We start from the raw sequence: 16,233 nt of genomic DNA, 5'->3' as shown, positions 1-16,233 counted from the left end.
GATGCCTCCGCATGTGTCATTTTGATGCTGTGCTGACATGTTGCCTTGCTGCGCAGGTTGGCGCAGTGTGAAAACGACGCATGTGGAGGCATCCGCATGGCCTGCGTACCCAATGTTAAAGATAGGTACGCAGGATGAATGCTGACGTAGGCGGAGCTGAAGGAAGAGGCATGGCAGTGGGTGGGGCTTAACCTCTGCATACCTCGGCTGTGGTCCCCCAGCATAGAATTTGTGTAGCCCACTGACTTCCGGCCCCATTCATCACATGTATTCCGTATACGTAACTGAAGAAGGTTCATGTTGAACCGAAACGTTTTGAGTATACTGCAAAATAAATTCTTCTGTTCCAGCATCCTAAGTTGAGTGCTAAGTTTTATGTTGATTATGAACTTGTAATGACCTGGAGAATGGCAGGTCAGTTTTAGCATTTAGTGAACCTAGCAAAAAAGTCAAACAAAAAACAAGTGTGGGATTGCACTTTTTTGCAATTTCACCGCAATTGGATTTTTTTTTGCCGTTTTCTAGTACACGACATGGTAAAACTAATGATGTCGTTCAAAAGTACAACTCGTCCTGCAAAAAATAAGCCCCCACATTGCCATATTGACAGAAAAATAAAAAAGTTATGGCTCTGAGAAGGAGGGGAGCGAGAAACGAAAACGCAAAAAGCTCCGGGGGTTAAGGGGTTAACAAGTGACACATCCCTGTCGGTAAGTTGTTTTTTGTCTAAAGCAGAAAACTCCGCTGCATTTACTCCATGTTGTCAGAAAAAACTTTGTATACAGCACACGTGTTTTTGATGCCTTTTTATGTTTTTTTTTTCTCTCCTATAATGGAAAATGCAGTAAAAACACTGAAAGACGTGACCTGCTGCAGAATAAAAAGAAAATGCATTAATGGTTAAAGCCCACAAGGTTAAAAAAACAGTGCTTGAATGAGATTTCAGAAAAATAATTCACTCTGCTGTTACTGTAAACTGCAGTGTTTTTTTTTTTATTACTCAGTGTGAACAATCCCATAGGCGCTGCTCCGCAGCCATGAGCATTCTGGAGATGATCATTAACACATACAGTTCACATCCAGGTGAGTTGCAGAAGCTAGCAGTGCCCCGGATACCTCTGGCTATGGCGGACGTGCTCATGACGTGTATCTTCTATCCCGCAGGCCTATTCCTCACAAACATATTCTCCACAGGCACGACACAGTACACAGAGCTAAACATGGAGATCGTGGAGCTGAATGAGTTAGACCCTGACAAGCAGCCGATGGCGGCAGAGGTAGAAGAGTCCCCACTGGGGGACGACACCGCGAGCAGGGTGCGGCTGTTCCTTGCGCTGTGCATACTTTTCTGCCTGTTCTTGGTCAGCCTGCTAGTCTTAATGGTGGTCTACATCATCGAGACCCAGCACGCCATGGACACCACTGGGGACATAGCTGGTGAGTAATGAATGGAGCCTGCGCTCTATACGTCACTGCAGGTAGGGTGACATCGCCGGAATTGTCTGCCTGTGTTGCATCAGCTCCTGCCTGTGCTTCTTCCATGTTGTCACGGGGTCCTCCGATACCACACAACCAACAGAGCATGGGAAGTGTGAACAATCCCAAGACCTTTATTATAGGCAAAACTAAAAGGTCCATAAACAATACACCACACTGAGGATACAATAGTCCAGAACACGAATGCAGTTCAGTAACAGGATAAATGTCCAAGGAGGTGAGAGTCCAATAATCCAGCAGACAGAGGATAAAAATGGTCCACATGCTTCCCTTTCTCTCTGACGTGCTGTGTTCACACCATCTTCACACGGGATCTGACTTCCAGCTCCTGTCCTCCCCAGCCCCCTCCTTATGTCCAGTGGTAGTCAGGGGTGGTTTTCAGGCCTCCCAAACCTGACAAAAGTGTCTTGGGGATTAAGGCACTACAGGGCATTCATCAAGATGCATAGATACAGTCAGGCTGCAGACAGTAAGTGAGCTAATTCAATTATCAGCCTTTTGGAAGGTAATTGAGACTCTAGACAATATGGGGAATACGCGTAATGATACAGGGCAACAAGAGAACACTATGAAAATCAGTAAACTATAAATATACACAAAATGATACCCACATAATATATCACACCATCACAACCTCTCCCCCCTCATAATAAGTGAGCATGCCATGAGGTCTACACAGACCTCTGGCCTGCTCACTTTAGTCCACATTGCTCAATCGTTTATAGTTCCTTGTACAGTGGCAGGGGTAGGTCGGCCTGGGGAGCCTATCGTGCTTCTTGTCGAGACAGTCCATTGGCGTTCTGGTGTTGGCTTCCCCTCTTGAATTGGATGGAGAAGCTGTAGGGTTGTAAGGACAAGCTCCACCGCAGCAATCTTCCATTGTCCCCTGATATACGGTTCAGCCATGTGAGGGGGTTGTGGTCTGTAACAATTGTAAAGTCTCTGCCATACAAGTATGGCTGCAATTTTTTTAGCGCCCATACTATGGCAAGGCACTCCTTTTCAATAGTGGCATAGGCAACTTCCCGATCCAGTAGTTTCCTGACTGGCAAAAGCAACAGATTGTTTTTCTTTGGCGGCGTTCACTTGGCTAAGTACTGCACCAATCCCAAAGGTGGATGCATCTGTCTGCACGAGGAACCTGCGCTTATAATCAGGGGCAGCCAAGACAGGAGCAGTGATGAGGGCGGTCTTTAATGCTGAAAAGGCATCCTCGCATGCAGTCATCCACGTTCCTAGGCATGTTCTTGTGGGTCAGGTCGGTTAGGGGCATGGCCAAGGTGCTGAAATTAGAAACAACATTTCGATAGTAACAACAGTTCCTAAAAATGCAAGTACTTGCTTTTTAGTCTGGGGTCTACACCAGTTGCTAATGGCTTCCACTTTGGCAGACTCAGGCCTTAGGGTCCAACCCCCTACTCTATGCCCGAGGTTCTGCACCTCAGCCATCCCTATTTGGCATTTATCAGGGCGAATGGTCAGTCCTGCAGTAAGGATACAGTCTAGCACTATACCCAAGTGTTTAAGATGTTCCTCCCAGGTTGTGCTAAAATGGCAATGTCAGCCAAGTAAGCACAGGCAAAGTCCTGACATTGTTCTAACAGTCGATCTACCAGTGTCTGGAAAGTAGCGGGGGCATTTTTCATCCCAAAGGGCATTCCCAGGAGCCAAATGGAGTAATGAAGGCCGAGCGCTCCCGAGCATCCTCCGTTAGGGGTATCTGCCAGTACCCCTTGCTCAAGTCTAACGTGGTCAAAAATTGGGCACTGTCCAGACGATCCAATAGATCATCAATCCTGGGCATGGGGTAAGCATCACTCTTGGTAGCATCATTTAATTGTCTGTAATCAACGCAGAATCGTGTTGTACCATCCTTCTTTGGGACCAGGACGACATGAGAGGCCCAAGAACTGTGAGATGGCTGAACAACTCCCAGTCGTTTCATCTCCTCCAGTTAGTTCTTTATCATTCCTTGAACAGCCTTTGGAACCCGGTAGGCAGCCTGCTGGATGGGGCGTTGTCCGGGGGTTTCCATATGGTGGCTGGTGAGAGTAGTCTTCCCCGGCTTTGAGGAGAAAGCAGCAGCCTTCAGCCTTAGTATGGCGAAAATATCGTCCTTTTGTATATCCAATAAATGGGAGCCCAGGGGCACTTGTTCCAGTGATCCTCCCGCTTGGGCGACCTGGAGAAGATCAGGGAGATACTCGTTGTCGGTGGTATCCCTAGGGGAGTGTGTTGTGAACTCTATTTTTGGGCTCCCTCTAGTGGTCACAAGCGGTACTGTGTAGTGTTGTCTTTCTGCAGGTTGGCAGCATCAGCTGGTTCGTTATCCTTGGTTGGTTTCCTATTTAGTTCACCTGGATACTCACTTCCTTGCCTGCTCTCAATGTATTCAGTGCTTTTCAGATTCCTTGTGACTACCTTGCTCCCAGTCTCTCCAAGACAAGCTAAGTTTTTGTTTGATCATTTTTTGATTATCAGCATTTATTATGTTTTTAGTCCAGCTCGTTAAAATGTGATTTCCTCGCTTGCTGGTTGCTCTAGGGGACTGAGTTTCTCCCCCCCACACCGTTAGTTGGTGCGGGGGTTCTTGAAATCTCAGTGTGGATTTTTTGTAAGGGTTTTTTACTGACCGCACAGACCCCTTTACTATTTTCTGCTATCTAGTATTAGTGGGCCTCATTTGCTAAATCTGTTTTCACCCCTGTGTATGTGCCTTCCTCTTACCTCACCGTTATTATATGTTGGGGGCTTCTATTTCTTTGGGGATTATTTCTCTGGAGGCAAGAGAGGTCTTTCTTTCTCTCTAGGGGTAGTTAGTTCCTCAGGCTGGCTCGAGACGTCTAGGATTTTTAGACACGTTCACCGGCTACTTCTAGTGTGTTTGGATAGGTTCAGATTTGCGGTCAGTCCAGTTTGCCACCTCCCTAGAGCTTGTCCTATGTATGTTACTTAGCTGGAGTAATTTGTGATCCTCAACCACTAAGGATCATAACAGGAGTGGCAGACGGCTAGAACAGGCAGAGATCGGTCATGTCCAGGGCAATAACGTAGTTAGTGTCATTAATTTTCTTGACAACCTGACAAGGGCCTTCCCACACTGCTTGAAGCTTGTTGGCAGGGGAAGCAGTAATCATGAGCACTTGTTGTCCTTCCATAAATTCCCGGGTCCTGGCATTACGCTCATACCAGGTTATTTGTCTGGACTGGGCCATTCGCTGATGTTCTTTAGCCAAGGTAGCTAGCTGGGCGAGATGGTCTCTGAACTCTAGAACATAGAGAATAATCGGCATTCCGGTGTCTGAGATATCGCCCTCCAAATGTTCTTTCAGAAGAGTGAGAGGCCCACGGACCTTCCGTCTAAACAGTAGTTTGAAGTGAGAGAACCCTGTGGACTCTTGGGGAACCTCCCGATAGGCAAAGAGGAGATGTGTCAGGTATTTTTCCCATCAGAGTCAAAACAAAAAAAGTCAAAACCGCACCCTTTTATATAAAGATTGAAGGTCTCAGTGGACACAAGGGCGCACATCCAAAACCAGGGAGCCCATCCCGGACAGTACCAGGATCACAAAAATTATCCTTTATCAAGCACAGTATACAGCGTTCTAACCACCATTATATACACATAACCCCACCCACTAATTAGCCTAGCACCAATAGGCTGTCAATACAAAAGTGAAAAAACATTAACCTTAACACACATACAAAAATATTAAAAACAGTCGCATAGAGTCATTACCATAAAGGCCCTTCATATACTAGGCAGTCAAATAGCTCTGATCGCTCTTATAAGTAGATCATATAATTTTAGAGCTGCTATCCCTTAAAATGTAAACAAGGCGATACCACCAATCAATAGACAGCATTGTAGTCCCCATGGCGATAACCACCCCCACAGGTATGTCCTTTTGGTGCACAACCCAATCATGATAATAGGTACGCCCCAACCCACAGCACACACCAGTGTGAATGTCCACTCGCAATGTCCAGACCCTATCAATCAAACACTGATAGGTAAGATCGATGTAGCTGTGAATCATAAGTTCCTCCATATGCGTAGTTGAATCAATCCTCTGGTATTTTTCCCAGTCTTTTTCAACATCAGCAAAAGCCCTCAGCATATTTTTTAGGGTTCCTTTAAACTGTTCACATAGTCCGTTGGTCTGCGGGTTGTATGGGGTGGTGCGAATGGCTCGAACACCACAGGTATGCCATAGGGACTGGACCAGATCTGACATGAACTGAGTGCCTTGATCCTATAATATTTCACTAGGAAACCCTACCCGAGTAAAGTAGGTAACAAGGGCCTCGGCTACCTTTACTGCTGTAATACTGGACAGGGCCACTGCTTCAGGATACCGAGTGGCATAGTCCACCACTGTCAGGATATATTTTTTCCCCGCCCGGCTGTTGTGGGCCAGAGGACCTATGATGTCGACAGCTGCACGTTGAAATGGTTCTTCAATTATGGGCAGGGATTGCAGTGGTACCTTATGTCGAGCTCCTGGATGCCGCATTCGCTGGCACACATCGCAGGTGCGGCAATAATGGGCTACCGACTGCGAGATGTCAGGCCAGTAAAAACTTTGGGTGATTCTCTTTTCAGTCCTTTTCCTCCCTTGATGCCCAGCCAAGGGGATGTCATGGGCCAGTTGGACTAGCTGTGCTCTGTACTTCTGAGGGACAATGAGTTGCCTGGTCGTTACGTCAGGGTTGCCCTTGTCACTGACCTTTGTTACACGATAATACAGTCCGTTTTCTCGAGTGAAGCCATCCCCAGTATCTCCCATGTGCCCAGTTTCTGCCCTTAGCCTAAGGGCTGCTAAGGTAGTGTCACCTTCTATTTCTCTCCTAAACTCCTCTCTATCCCAAGACTTTCCCAATGTAGTAGCAGCGAACGTATTGCTTACCAACTCTGATGCGGTTCATGGTGGTTGCTCCCCGGTGAGGTCCAGATGACATAGTGATTGAAGGGCCTGTAGTCAGGTGACTGCTCCCACAAATTGGCACTGTAACTCCTGTGATGCAGTGACCCCTGTGACAGCTAGGGGGCGCTGCATGTGCTCCTCAGGATAAGCATGGAGGCATGTCTGTGGTTGTAATGGTTGAACTAGCCACGCACACCTCCCACCTATGGGAGTGGCTACAAGTATATAATGTGACCATGTGGGTCACATGGGGGAATGTATGGACCTGAGTGGTCTGTGTGCCATGTCCTGGAAGGCCTCTGTGTTGGGAGGTCCTAGGAGTAGGACTAGATCCCTGAAGAGTACATGGGGAGGCTTGGACCTGGGGGCCTTTGTGTTGGACGGTCCCAGGTAGGGACGGACATCCTGAATAGCGCACTGAGCACAACCTGTGTTGGATGTCCTGGGAGTAGGAATCCTGAAGAGTACATGCCAGTGTGTTGGATGGTCCCAGGTGGGATGGACGTCCTGAATAGCGCACAGTGAGACTGTGGTCCCTGGACAGTCTGTGTTGGAAGCTCCTGTGAGTGGAGTCTTCCTGGAGCACCTGAGAGACCGTGGAACCTGGACAGTCTGTGTCCTGAGGATCTGGACTGTCAGGTGGCCTGGTGAGCAAGGCATTGCCCGGGACGGTGATCCCAGTTCGGCAACTTCCCTCAGAGATAGAGTACTGACAGGAGTCAGCGTGTGGAGTAGGAGCTCCCAGAAGGTAACCCAGCGTATGGGGAGCTGTGTGGTCACCCACGGCAACTGGTCAGATAAGGATCAGCGTGTTTAGAGACCGCGACCCAATGTCATGTGCGCTATATGACTAGGGACATTGATGAACTGTTCGGCGTACGGACACCCATGGTAACTGGACAAAGTGAGAGGTCCAGTATGTTTAGTGTCCGTGAGATAAAGCCGAATATGAAGTGTCTAAAGATAAAGCTGCAACTTAATGTCACCGGTTGGTGCCTATTGTGTTCTATGAAGTGTATATAATGAACTGTGCATAATCAGGCTTATGATGCCATAATAAACCGTGTGGACTGTTTAAGTAGAAAACCGTGCTTAAGTGCTTGAATCCCGTGCCAAGCGAGTATCCCCCAACACACGTGGTAATCTTACACTCCCCAATGTCGTTCCCAAGGATTATATCTGCAGGAAGTCCTCCCATAACTCCAATCCAGCACAGTTTTTCTCCACAACCATAATCCAAATGCACAGAAGCTCGCTGTATATATTTGCGGGCATCTCCCGCCTGGACAATGGGAATTCCCGGACCCTGGTGAATTGCCTCGGGTCGAACCACACGGGGGTCAGCGATAGTCAGAAATTCCTCCGTGTCTCTAAATCCTGACACTTTGTGTCCATCATTTAAGACATCCTGCAGGTGGCGTTGCCGTTGCTCTGGGTAGCTAAAGGACAAAGGCCAGAGTCCGTACACTCCAGGAGGGGTATCTATGGTGCTGTGGTCGGTGGTCCACTCTGGTGGGGGTGGTGGTAGCTCTTCCTCAGGTAGGATGGAGAGCACAAGATGCACTGGACGAGGTGGGGCTCCCTCCGAATCCTTGAGAGACAGCCAGACTGCAAATGTCCAGGTTGCCCACACCCATAACATCTCTCTGTGATACCCCCAGGTCGTGGTTGGAACTGTTGGGGCCCAGGATTGTGAGGCCTGATTGTCATCGGCTTGCGACTAGGTGGAAGGGCAGATATAAATCAGAGGGGGATGGGGCGCAGGAGGAGGCCGTGGTTTATTGTCCAGAAGCCTCCTCCATTGTGGTCGGATAGTAAGGTCTTCATTGGCCAGGGCTGCAGCTCTATCCACGGTACACGGTGTGCGCTCCCGGACCCATTCCCGAACCTCTGCAGGGCACTTGGCAAAAATTGTTCTATAAGGAATGCCTGTATAACATCTTCCACAGTAAAGGTGTTTTCTGCTTCCAGCCATCTCCGACATGCCTGGGACATTTTATGTGCATACATCCTAAATGATTCCCCCGTGGTGTATGGGAGGTCTCGGAACTTGGCCCTATATTAGTCTGGGGTGATAGCATAGTAATCCAGGATAGTCCGCTTTACAATGTTATAATCCCGATTCCGCTGTGAGTCAATGGTTCGGTAAGCCTCCGCCATGCTTCCGTTCAGGAGTCCCACTAACAAACGCACCCAGCCAGAGTGGGGCACCTCCATCACAGCACACTGCTGCTCAAAGTCCTTGAAGAACCCCTCCACATCTCCGGAAGCCTCATCAAATGGCTTAAACTCTGTCCGGGTGATCCGTACAGGCTCCCGGATCGTTGGGTTTACACTCCACATTTCATTACTCCCTCTTTCAAGCTCCATTGCTTCTTGTCTCTGCTGTGCACGGTGGGCAGCCTCCTCCTTATACTCCTGAGAGACGCCTGGGCCCAGAACCGCCATCCCTTCTTCATACCACACCAACCACTGGCTTTTTGGGGCAGGGATCCCTGTCTCCAGTGCTTGTCCTTCAGGGAGCAAAAGAGGGAGACTTGATCTTCCTGCACAGCAAACCGGCTACTATGGGGCACTTGAGCAGGAGGGTGGGGGCCGGGCCCGGTGCCAGTAAGGGGCCCCCAGCCTGTCATTGTAAGTTCAATTGTATTGGCTGGATGCTGATAGAGTTGAAAACCATGTTGAGACAGGGAGCAACACGCTCCCTCTCCTATCATTCCCCCTCTGCGCCTGACGTCAATGACGCAGACACTGACAGTGGGCGCGATGATGTCAGTATACGGTGCCCGCTGTCCTGAGATGATGGGTTGCTCGGAGCAGGGGGGAACGGGGACGAAAAAGTGAGGGTTTTTTTTTTATTGGGAGTGCATTATACTGTATGGAGGCCTATGGGGAATGCATTATACTAAATAGAGGCATTTGGGGAGTGCATTATACTTTATAGAGGCCTATATAGTATAGAGGGCAGTGTATTATACTATATCGAGGCTATTTAGGGGGGCCACCATACAGAGTGGGGCTAAAAGTTTGACCTGTCCATTCTGATTAGGAGACGCCACTAAAGGGAATCTGTCAGCGGGTTTTTGCTATGTAATCTGTCAGCAGCCTGATGTGGGGACAGAGAGCCTGATTCCAGCGTTGTATCATTTAGGCTGGTTTCACATTTGCGGACGAGGGCTTTGCGGAAGGCTGCGTAGTTCCTCCGTTAAGCCCCGCCCACTGCCGCGCCTCTTCCTTTAGCTCTGCCTACGTCTGCATGCGTCCTGTGTACCCTCTCTTTAACATTGGGTACGCAGGCCATGCAGATGTATGCGGATGCCTCCGCATGTGTCATTTTGATGCTGTGCTGACATGTTGCCTTGCTGCGCAGGTTGGCGCAGTGTGAAAACGACGCATGTGGAGGCATCCGCATGGCCTGCGTACCCAATGTTAAAGATAGGTACGCAGGATGAATGCTGACGTAGGCGGAGCTGAAGGAAGAGGCATGGCAGTGGGTGGGGCTTAACCTCTGCATACCTCGGCTGTGGTCCAGCATAGAATTTGTGTAGCCCACTGACTTCCGGCCCCATTCATCACATGTATTCCGTATACGTAACTGAAGAAGGTTCATGTTGAACCGAAACGTTTTGAGTATACTGCAAAATAAATTCTTCTGTTCCAGCATCCTAAGTTGAGTGCTAAGTTTTATGTTGATTATGAACTTGTAATGACCTGGAGAATGGCAGGTCAGTTTTAGCAATTAGTGAACCTAGCAAAAAAGTCAAACAAAAAACAAGTGTGGGATTGTACTTTTTTGCAATTTCACCGCAATTGGAATTTTTTTTGCCGTTTTCTAGTACACGACATGGTAAAACTAATGATGTCGTTCAAAAGTACAACTCGTCCTGCAAAAAATAAGCCCCCACATTGCCATATTGACAGAAAAATAAAAAAGTTATGGCTCTGAGAAGGAGGGGAGCGAGAAACGAAAACGCAAAAAGCTCCGGGGGTTAAGGGGTTAACAAGTGACAGATCCCTGTCGGTAAGTTGTTTTTTGTCTAAAGCAGAAAACTCCGCTGCATTTACTCCATGTTGTCAGAAAAAACTTTGTATACAGCACACGTGTTTTTGATGCCTTTTTATGTTTTTTTTTTCTCTCCTATAATGGAAAATGCAGTAAAAACACTGAAAGACGTGACCTGCTGCAGAATAAAAAGAAAATGCATTATTGGTTAAAGCCCACAAGGTTAAAAAAACAGTGCTTGCATGAGATTTCAGAAAAATAATTCACTCTGCTGTTACTGTAAACTGCAGTGTTTTTTTTTTTATTACTCAGTGTGAACAATCCCATAGGCGCTGCTCCGCAGCCATGAGCATTCTGGAGATGATCATTAACACATACAGTTCACATCCAGGTGAGTTGCAGAAGCTAGCAGTGCCCCGGATACCTCTGGCTATGGCGGACGTGCTCATGACGTGTATCTTCTATCCCGCAGGCCTATTCCCCACAAACATATTCTCCACAGGCACGACACAGTACACAGAGCTAAACATGGAGATCGTGGAGCTGAATGAGTTAGACCCTGACAAGCTGCCGATGGCGGCAGAGGTAGAAGAGTCCCCACTGGGGGACGACACCGCGAGCAGGGTGCGGCTGTTCCTTGCGCTGTGCATACTTTTCTGCCTGTTCTTGGTCAGCCTGCTAGTCTTAATGGTGGTCTACATCATCGAGACCCAGCACGCCATGGACACCACTGGGGACATAGCTGGTGAGTAATGAATGGAGCCTGCGCTCTATACGTCGCTGCAGGTAGGGTGACATCGCCAGAATTGTCTGCCTGTGTTGCATCAGCTCCTGCCTGTGCTTCTTCCATGTTGTCACGGGGTCCTCCGATACCACACAACCAACAGAGCATGGGAAGTGTGAACAATCCCAAGACCTTTATTATAGGCAAAACTAAAAGGTCCATAAACAATACACCACACTGAGGATACAATAGTCCAGAACACGAATGCAGTTCAGTAACAGGATAAATGTCCAAGGAGGTGAGAGTCCAATAATCCAGCAGACAGAGGATAAAAATGGTCCACATGCTTCCCTTTTCCCTCTGACGTGCTGTGTTCACACCATCTTCACACGGGATCTGACTTCCAGCTCCTGTCCTCCCCAGCCCCCTCCTTATGTCCAGTGGTAGTCAGGGGTGGTTTTCAGGCCTCCCAGACCTGACAAAAGTGTCTTGGGGATTAAGGCACTACAGGGCATTCATCAAGATGCATAGATACAGTCAGGCTGCAGACAGTAAGTGAGCTAATTCAATTATCAGCCTTTTGGAAGGTAATTGAGACTCTAGACAATATGGGGAATACGCGTAATGATACAGGGCAACAAGAGAACACTATGAAAATCAGTAAACTATAAATATACACAAAATGATACCCACATAATATATCACACCATCACAACCTCTCCCCCCTCATAATAAGTGAGCATGCCATGAGGTCTACACAGACCTCTGGCCTGCTCACTTTAGTCCACATTGCTCAATCGTTTATAGTTCCTTGTACAGTGGCAGGGGTAGGTCGGCCTGGGGAGCCTATCGTGCTTCTTGTCGAGACAGTCCATTGGCGTTCTGGTGTTGGCTTCCCCTCTTGAATTGGATGGAGAAGCTGTAGGGTTGTAAGGACAAGCTCCACTGCAGCAATCTTCCATTGTCCCCTGATACGCGGTTCAGCCATGTGAGGGGGTTGTGGTCTGTAACAATTGTAAAGTCTCTGCCATACAAGTATGGCTGCAATTTTTTTAGCGCCCATACTATGGCAAGGCACTCCTTTTCAATAGTGGCATAGGCAACTTCCCGATCCAGTAGTTTCCTGACTGGCAAAAGCAACACATTGTTTTTCTTTGGCGGCGTTCACTTGGCTAAGTACTGCCCCAATCCCAAAGGTGGATGCATCTGTCTGCACGAGGAACTTGCGCTTATAATCAGGGGCAGCCAAGACAGGAGCAGTGATGAGGGCGGTCTTTAATGCTGAAAAGGCATCCTCGCATGCAGTCATCCACGTTCCTAGGCATGTTCTTGTGGGTCAGGTCGGTTAGGGGCATAGCCAAGGTGCTGAAATTAGAAACAAAATTTCGATAGTAACAACAGTTCCTAAAAATGCAAGTACCTGCTTTTTAGTCTGGGGTCTACACCAGTTGCTAATGGCTTCCACTTTGGCAGACTCAGGCCTTAGGGTCCAACCCCCTACTCTATGCCCGAGGTTCTGCACCTCAGCCATCCCTATTTGGCATTTATCAGGGCGAATGGTCAGTCCTGCAGTAAGGATACAGTCTAGCACTATACCCAAGTGTTTAAAGGGAACCTGTCACCACGTTTTTGGAAGATGGGATAAAAATAGCGTTAAATAGGGGCAGAGGTGGGCGTTACATTAGCGTGTGTGTTATGCGTTTATTACCCACCTAAGTTGCCGAAATAACTTTGCAAAGTCTCCGTTTTCGCCTGTCAATCAGGCTGGTCAGGTCGCATGGGCGTTGTCTTCCCCCAGATTTGGCGTAGTTTTCCGTTGGTGGCGTAGTGGTGTGCGCATGCCCAAAGTCCGGAATCCTCTTCCAGGGGATTTAAAATAGCGCGGTGTTCGTTATTGCATTGGTGATCGGTGGGCGCGGCCATCTTCCTTTGGCCGCGCGTGCGCAGAAGCGGCGCTCTGCTGGCCGCGGCTTCAGGAAAATGGCCGCCGCGATATCCATCTGCGCACGCGCGGCATCCCGCGGCCATTTTCCTGAAGCCGCGGCCAGCAGAGCGCCGCTTCTGCGCACGCGCGGCCAAAGGAAGATGGCCGCGCCCACCGATCACCAATGCAATAACGAACACCGCGCTATTTTAAATCCCCTGGAAGAGGATTCCGGACTTTGGGCATGCGCACACCACTACGCCACCAACGGAAAACTACGCCAAATCTGGGTGAAGACACCACGCCCATGTGACCTGACCAGCCTGATTGACAGGCGAAAACGGAGACTTTGCAAAGTTATTTCGGCAACTTAGGTGGGTAATAAACGCATAACACACACACTAATGTAACGCCCACCTCTGCCCCTATTTAACGCTATTTTTATCCCATCTTCCAAAAACGTGGTGACAGGTTCCCTTTAAGATGTTCCTCCCAGGTTGTGCTAAAATGGCAATGTCATCCAAGTAAGCACAGGCAAAGTCCTGACATTGTTCTAACAGTCGATCTACCAGTGTCTGGAAAGTAGCGGGGGCATTTTTCATCCCAAAGGGCATTCCCAGGAGCCAAATGGAGTAATGAAGGCCGAGCGCTCCCGAGCATCCTCCGTTAGGGGTATCTGCCAGTACCCCTTGCTCAAGTCTAACGTGGTCAAAAATTGGGCACTGTCCAGACGATCCAATAGATCATCAATCCTGGGCATGGGGTAAGCATCACTCTTGGTAGCATCATTTAATTGTCTGTAATCAACGCAGAATCGTGTTGTACCATCCTTCTTTGGGACCAATGTGATTAAAATGTGATTTCCTCGCTTGCTGGTTGCTCTAGGGGACTGAGTTTCTCCCCCCCACACCGTTAGTTGGTGCGGGGGTTCTTGAAATCTCAGTGTGGATTTTTTGTAAGGGTTTTTTACTGACCGCACAGACCCCTTTACTATTTTCTGCTATCTAGTATTAGTGGGCCTCATTTGCTAAATCTGTTTTCACCCCTGTGTATGTGCCTTCCTCTTACCTCACCGTTATTATATGTTGGGGGCTTCTATTTCTTTGGGGATTATTTCTCTGGAGGCAAGAGAGGTCTTTCTTTCTCTCTAGGGGTAGTTAGTTCCTCAGGCTGGCTCGAGACGTCTAGGATTTTTAGACACGTTCACCGGCTACTTCTAGTGTGTTTGGATAGGTTCAGATTTGCGGTCAGTCCAGTTTGCCACCTCCCTAGAGCTTGTCCTATGTATGTTACTTAGCTGGAGTAATTTGTGATCCTCAACCACTAAGGATCATAACAGGAGTGGCAGACGGCTAGAACAGGCAGAGATCGGTCATGTCCAGGGCAATAACGTAGTTAGTGTCATTAATTTTCTTGACAACCTGACAAGGGCCTTCCCACACTGCTTGAAGCTTGTTGGCAGGGGAAGCAGTAATCATGAGCACTTGTTGTCCTTCCATAAATTCCCGGGTCCTGGCATTACGCTCATACCAGGTTATTTGTCTGGACTGGGCCATTCGCTGATGTTCTTTAGCCAAGGTAGCTAGCTGGGCGAGATGGTCTCTGAACTCTAGAACATAGAGAATAATCGGCATTCCGGTGTCTGAGATATCGCCCTCCAAATGTTCTTTCAGAAGAGTGAGAGGCCCACGGACCTTCCGTCTAAACAGTAGTTTGAAGTGAGAGAACCCTGTGGACTCTTGGGGAACCTCCCGATAGGCAAAGAGGAGATGTGTCAGGTATTTTTCCCATCAGAGTCAAAACAAAAAAAGTCAAAACCGCACCCTTTTATATAAAGATTGAAGGTCTCAGTGGACACAAGGGCGCACATCCAAAACCAGGGAGCCCATCCCGGACAGTACCAGGATCACAAAAAACAAAGAGACAGCGCCACAATGGATGGTGAAAAAATAGGAGCTTACATTTATTCTGCCTCCTGTAGCGACGTTTCAGTCAACAGACCTTTATCAAGCACAGTATACAGCGTTCTAACCACCATTATATACACATAACCCCACCCACTAATTAGCCTAGCACCAATAGGCTGTCAATACAAAAATGAAAAAACATTAACCTTAACACACATACAAAAATATTAAAAACAGTCCCATAGAGTCATTACCATAAAGGCCCTTCATGTACTGAGTCTACTCCGTGATCCTGCATCTATTCTGACGGCCATTCACCACTGTCCAGTCTGTGTGACTGCCCTCCACTACACTGAGCAGCCAATCACAGTAATGTATGAGCTCATGTGGGAGGAGCCCAGTCACCATTGAGCATTGCCGGCCATTCGTCACTTGTACGCACTGCTCTCCTCGGCTCCTCCCAGCCCCAGTCAGGCAGCAGGAACTTGGAAGCTAAGCAAACAGCAGGGGGAAAAAAGTTGTCTGAGCTCCCAGTGGTGAAGACTGCTGCTGATCCATACACTGCACGTACAGGTGAGCGGCAGAAGTCGGCAGTGCCCCGGCTATTTGTGGCTATGGCGGACGTGCTCATGTGGCTTCTCTCCCGCAGGCTTCTTCCCCGCAGACATGACACAGGACACGGCGCTAGACATGAAGGACGTGGAGCTGAACGAGATCGACCCTGAGAAGCAGCCGATGGCGGCGGAGGCAGGAGAGTCCCCAGTGGGGGGCGAGAAAAACGGGGTGGTGAAGGTGAAGCTGGAGGACGAGGAGGATGATGGCGGCAGCCGGCCAGTGAAGTTCACCGGCCTGTCCAAGGAGGAGCTGCTGAAGGTGGCCGGCACCGCGGGCTGGGTGCGGGTGCGCTGGGCGCTGCTCATCCTCTTCTGGCTGGGCTGGGCCGGCATGCTGGCCGGAGCGGTGGTCATCATCGTCCAGGCCCCGCGCTGCCGCCCGCTGCCCGCCATGGAGTGGTGGAACAAGGGGCCCCTCTACCAGATCGGAGACCCCGCCACCTTCCAGGATGCCGAGGGCCAGGACGGGATCGGGGACATCGCTGGTGAGTAATGAATGGAGCCTGGCCTGCACTGGACACCACCGGAAGTGTCTGCCTGTGTTGCATCAGCTCCTGCCTGTGCTTCTTCCATGACATTCTGTACTTGTCATTATACAACGTAATGTCCCTGTTCTCAGGAGCCCCCCATACGTGA

General features: G+C 48.9%; 2 protein-coding genes across 4 annotated transcripts in view; both read left to right on the top strand.

The window, feature by feature from the left end:
- The first annotated feature begins 432 nt into the window (after nucleotides 1–432).
- LOC143806710 (uncharacterized) lies at nucleotides 433–10,822 on the top strand. Its single transcript, XM_077287535.1, has 4 exons — nucleotides 433–914; nucleotides 1,005–1,083; nucleotides 1,165–1,437; nucleotides 10,741–10,822. Exons 1-4 carry the CDS (start codon nucleotides 897–899, stop codon nucleotides 10,743–10,745), a joined length of 375 nt encoding a protein of 124 aa, XP_077143650.1. The 5' UTR covers nucleotides 433–896; the 3' UTR covers nucleotides 10,746–10,822.
- Nucleotides 10,823–15,425: 4,603 nt separating this feature from the next.
- The window catches only part of LOC143806709 (amino acid transporter heavy chain SLC3A2-like), a 101,765-nt gene continuing 100,957 nt past the window's right edge, over nucleotides 15,426–16,233 (top strand). Inside the window, exons 1-2 of one of the 3 annotated variants that reach the window (XM_077287530.1) lie at nucleotides 15,427–15,556; nucleotides 15,633–16,082. In XM_077287530.1, coding sequence (XP_077143645.1) covers nucleotides 15,650–16,082 — 433 coding nt within the window. In that variant the 5' untranslated portion in view covers nucleotides 15,427–15,556; nucleotides 15,633–15,649. Of the gene's footprint in view, nucleotides 15,557–15,632; nucleotides 16,083–16,233 lie in introns of all 3 variants that reach the window. The other 2 variants (XM_077287531.1, XM_077287533.1) reach the window with 2 other exon arrangements.

Source organism: Ranitomeya variabilis, chromosome 2 (assembly GCF_051348905.1).
Source record: "Ranitomeya variabilis isolate aRanVar5 chromosome 2, aRanVar5.hap1, whole genome shotgun sequence".
NCBI classification, from domain to species: Eukaryota; Metazoa; Chordata; class Amphibia; order Anura; family Dendrobatidae; genus Ranitomeya; species Ranitomeya variabilis.
Note: the sequence above shows the minus strand (reverse complement) of the source record. Positions and strands in the feature narration are given on the sequence as shown.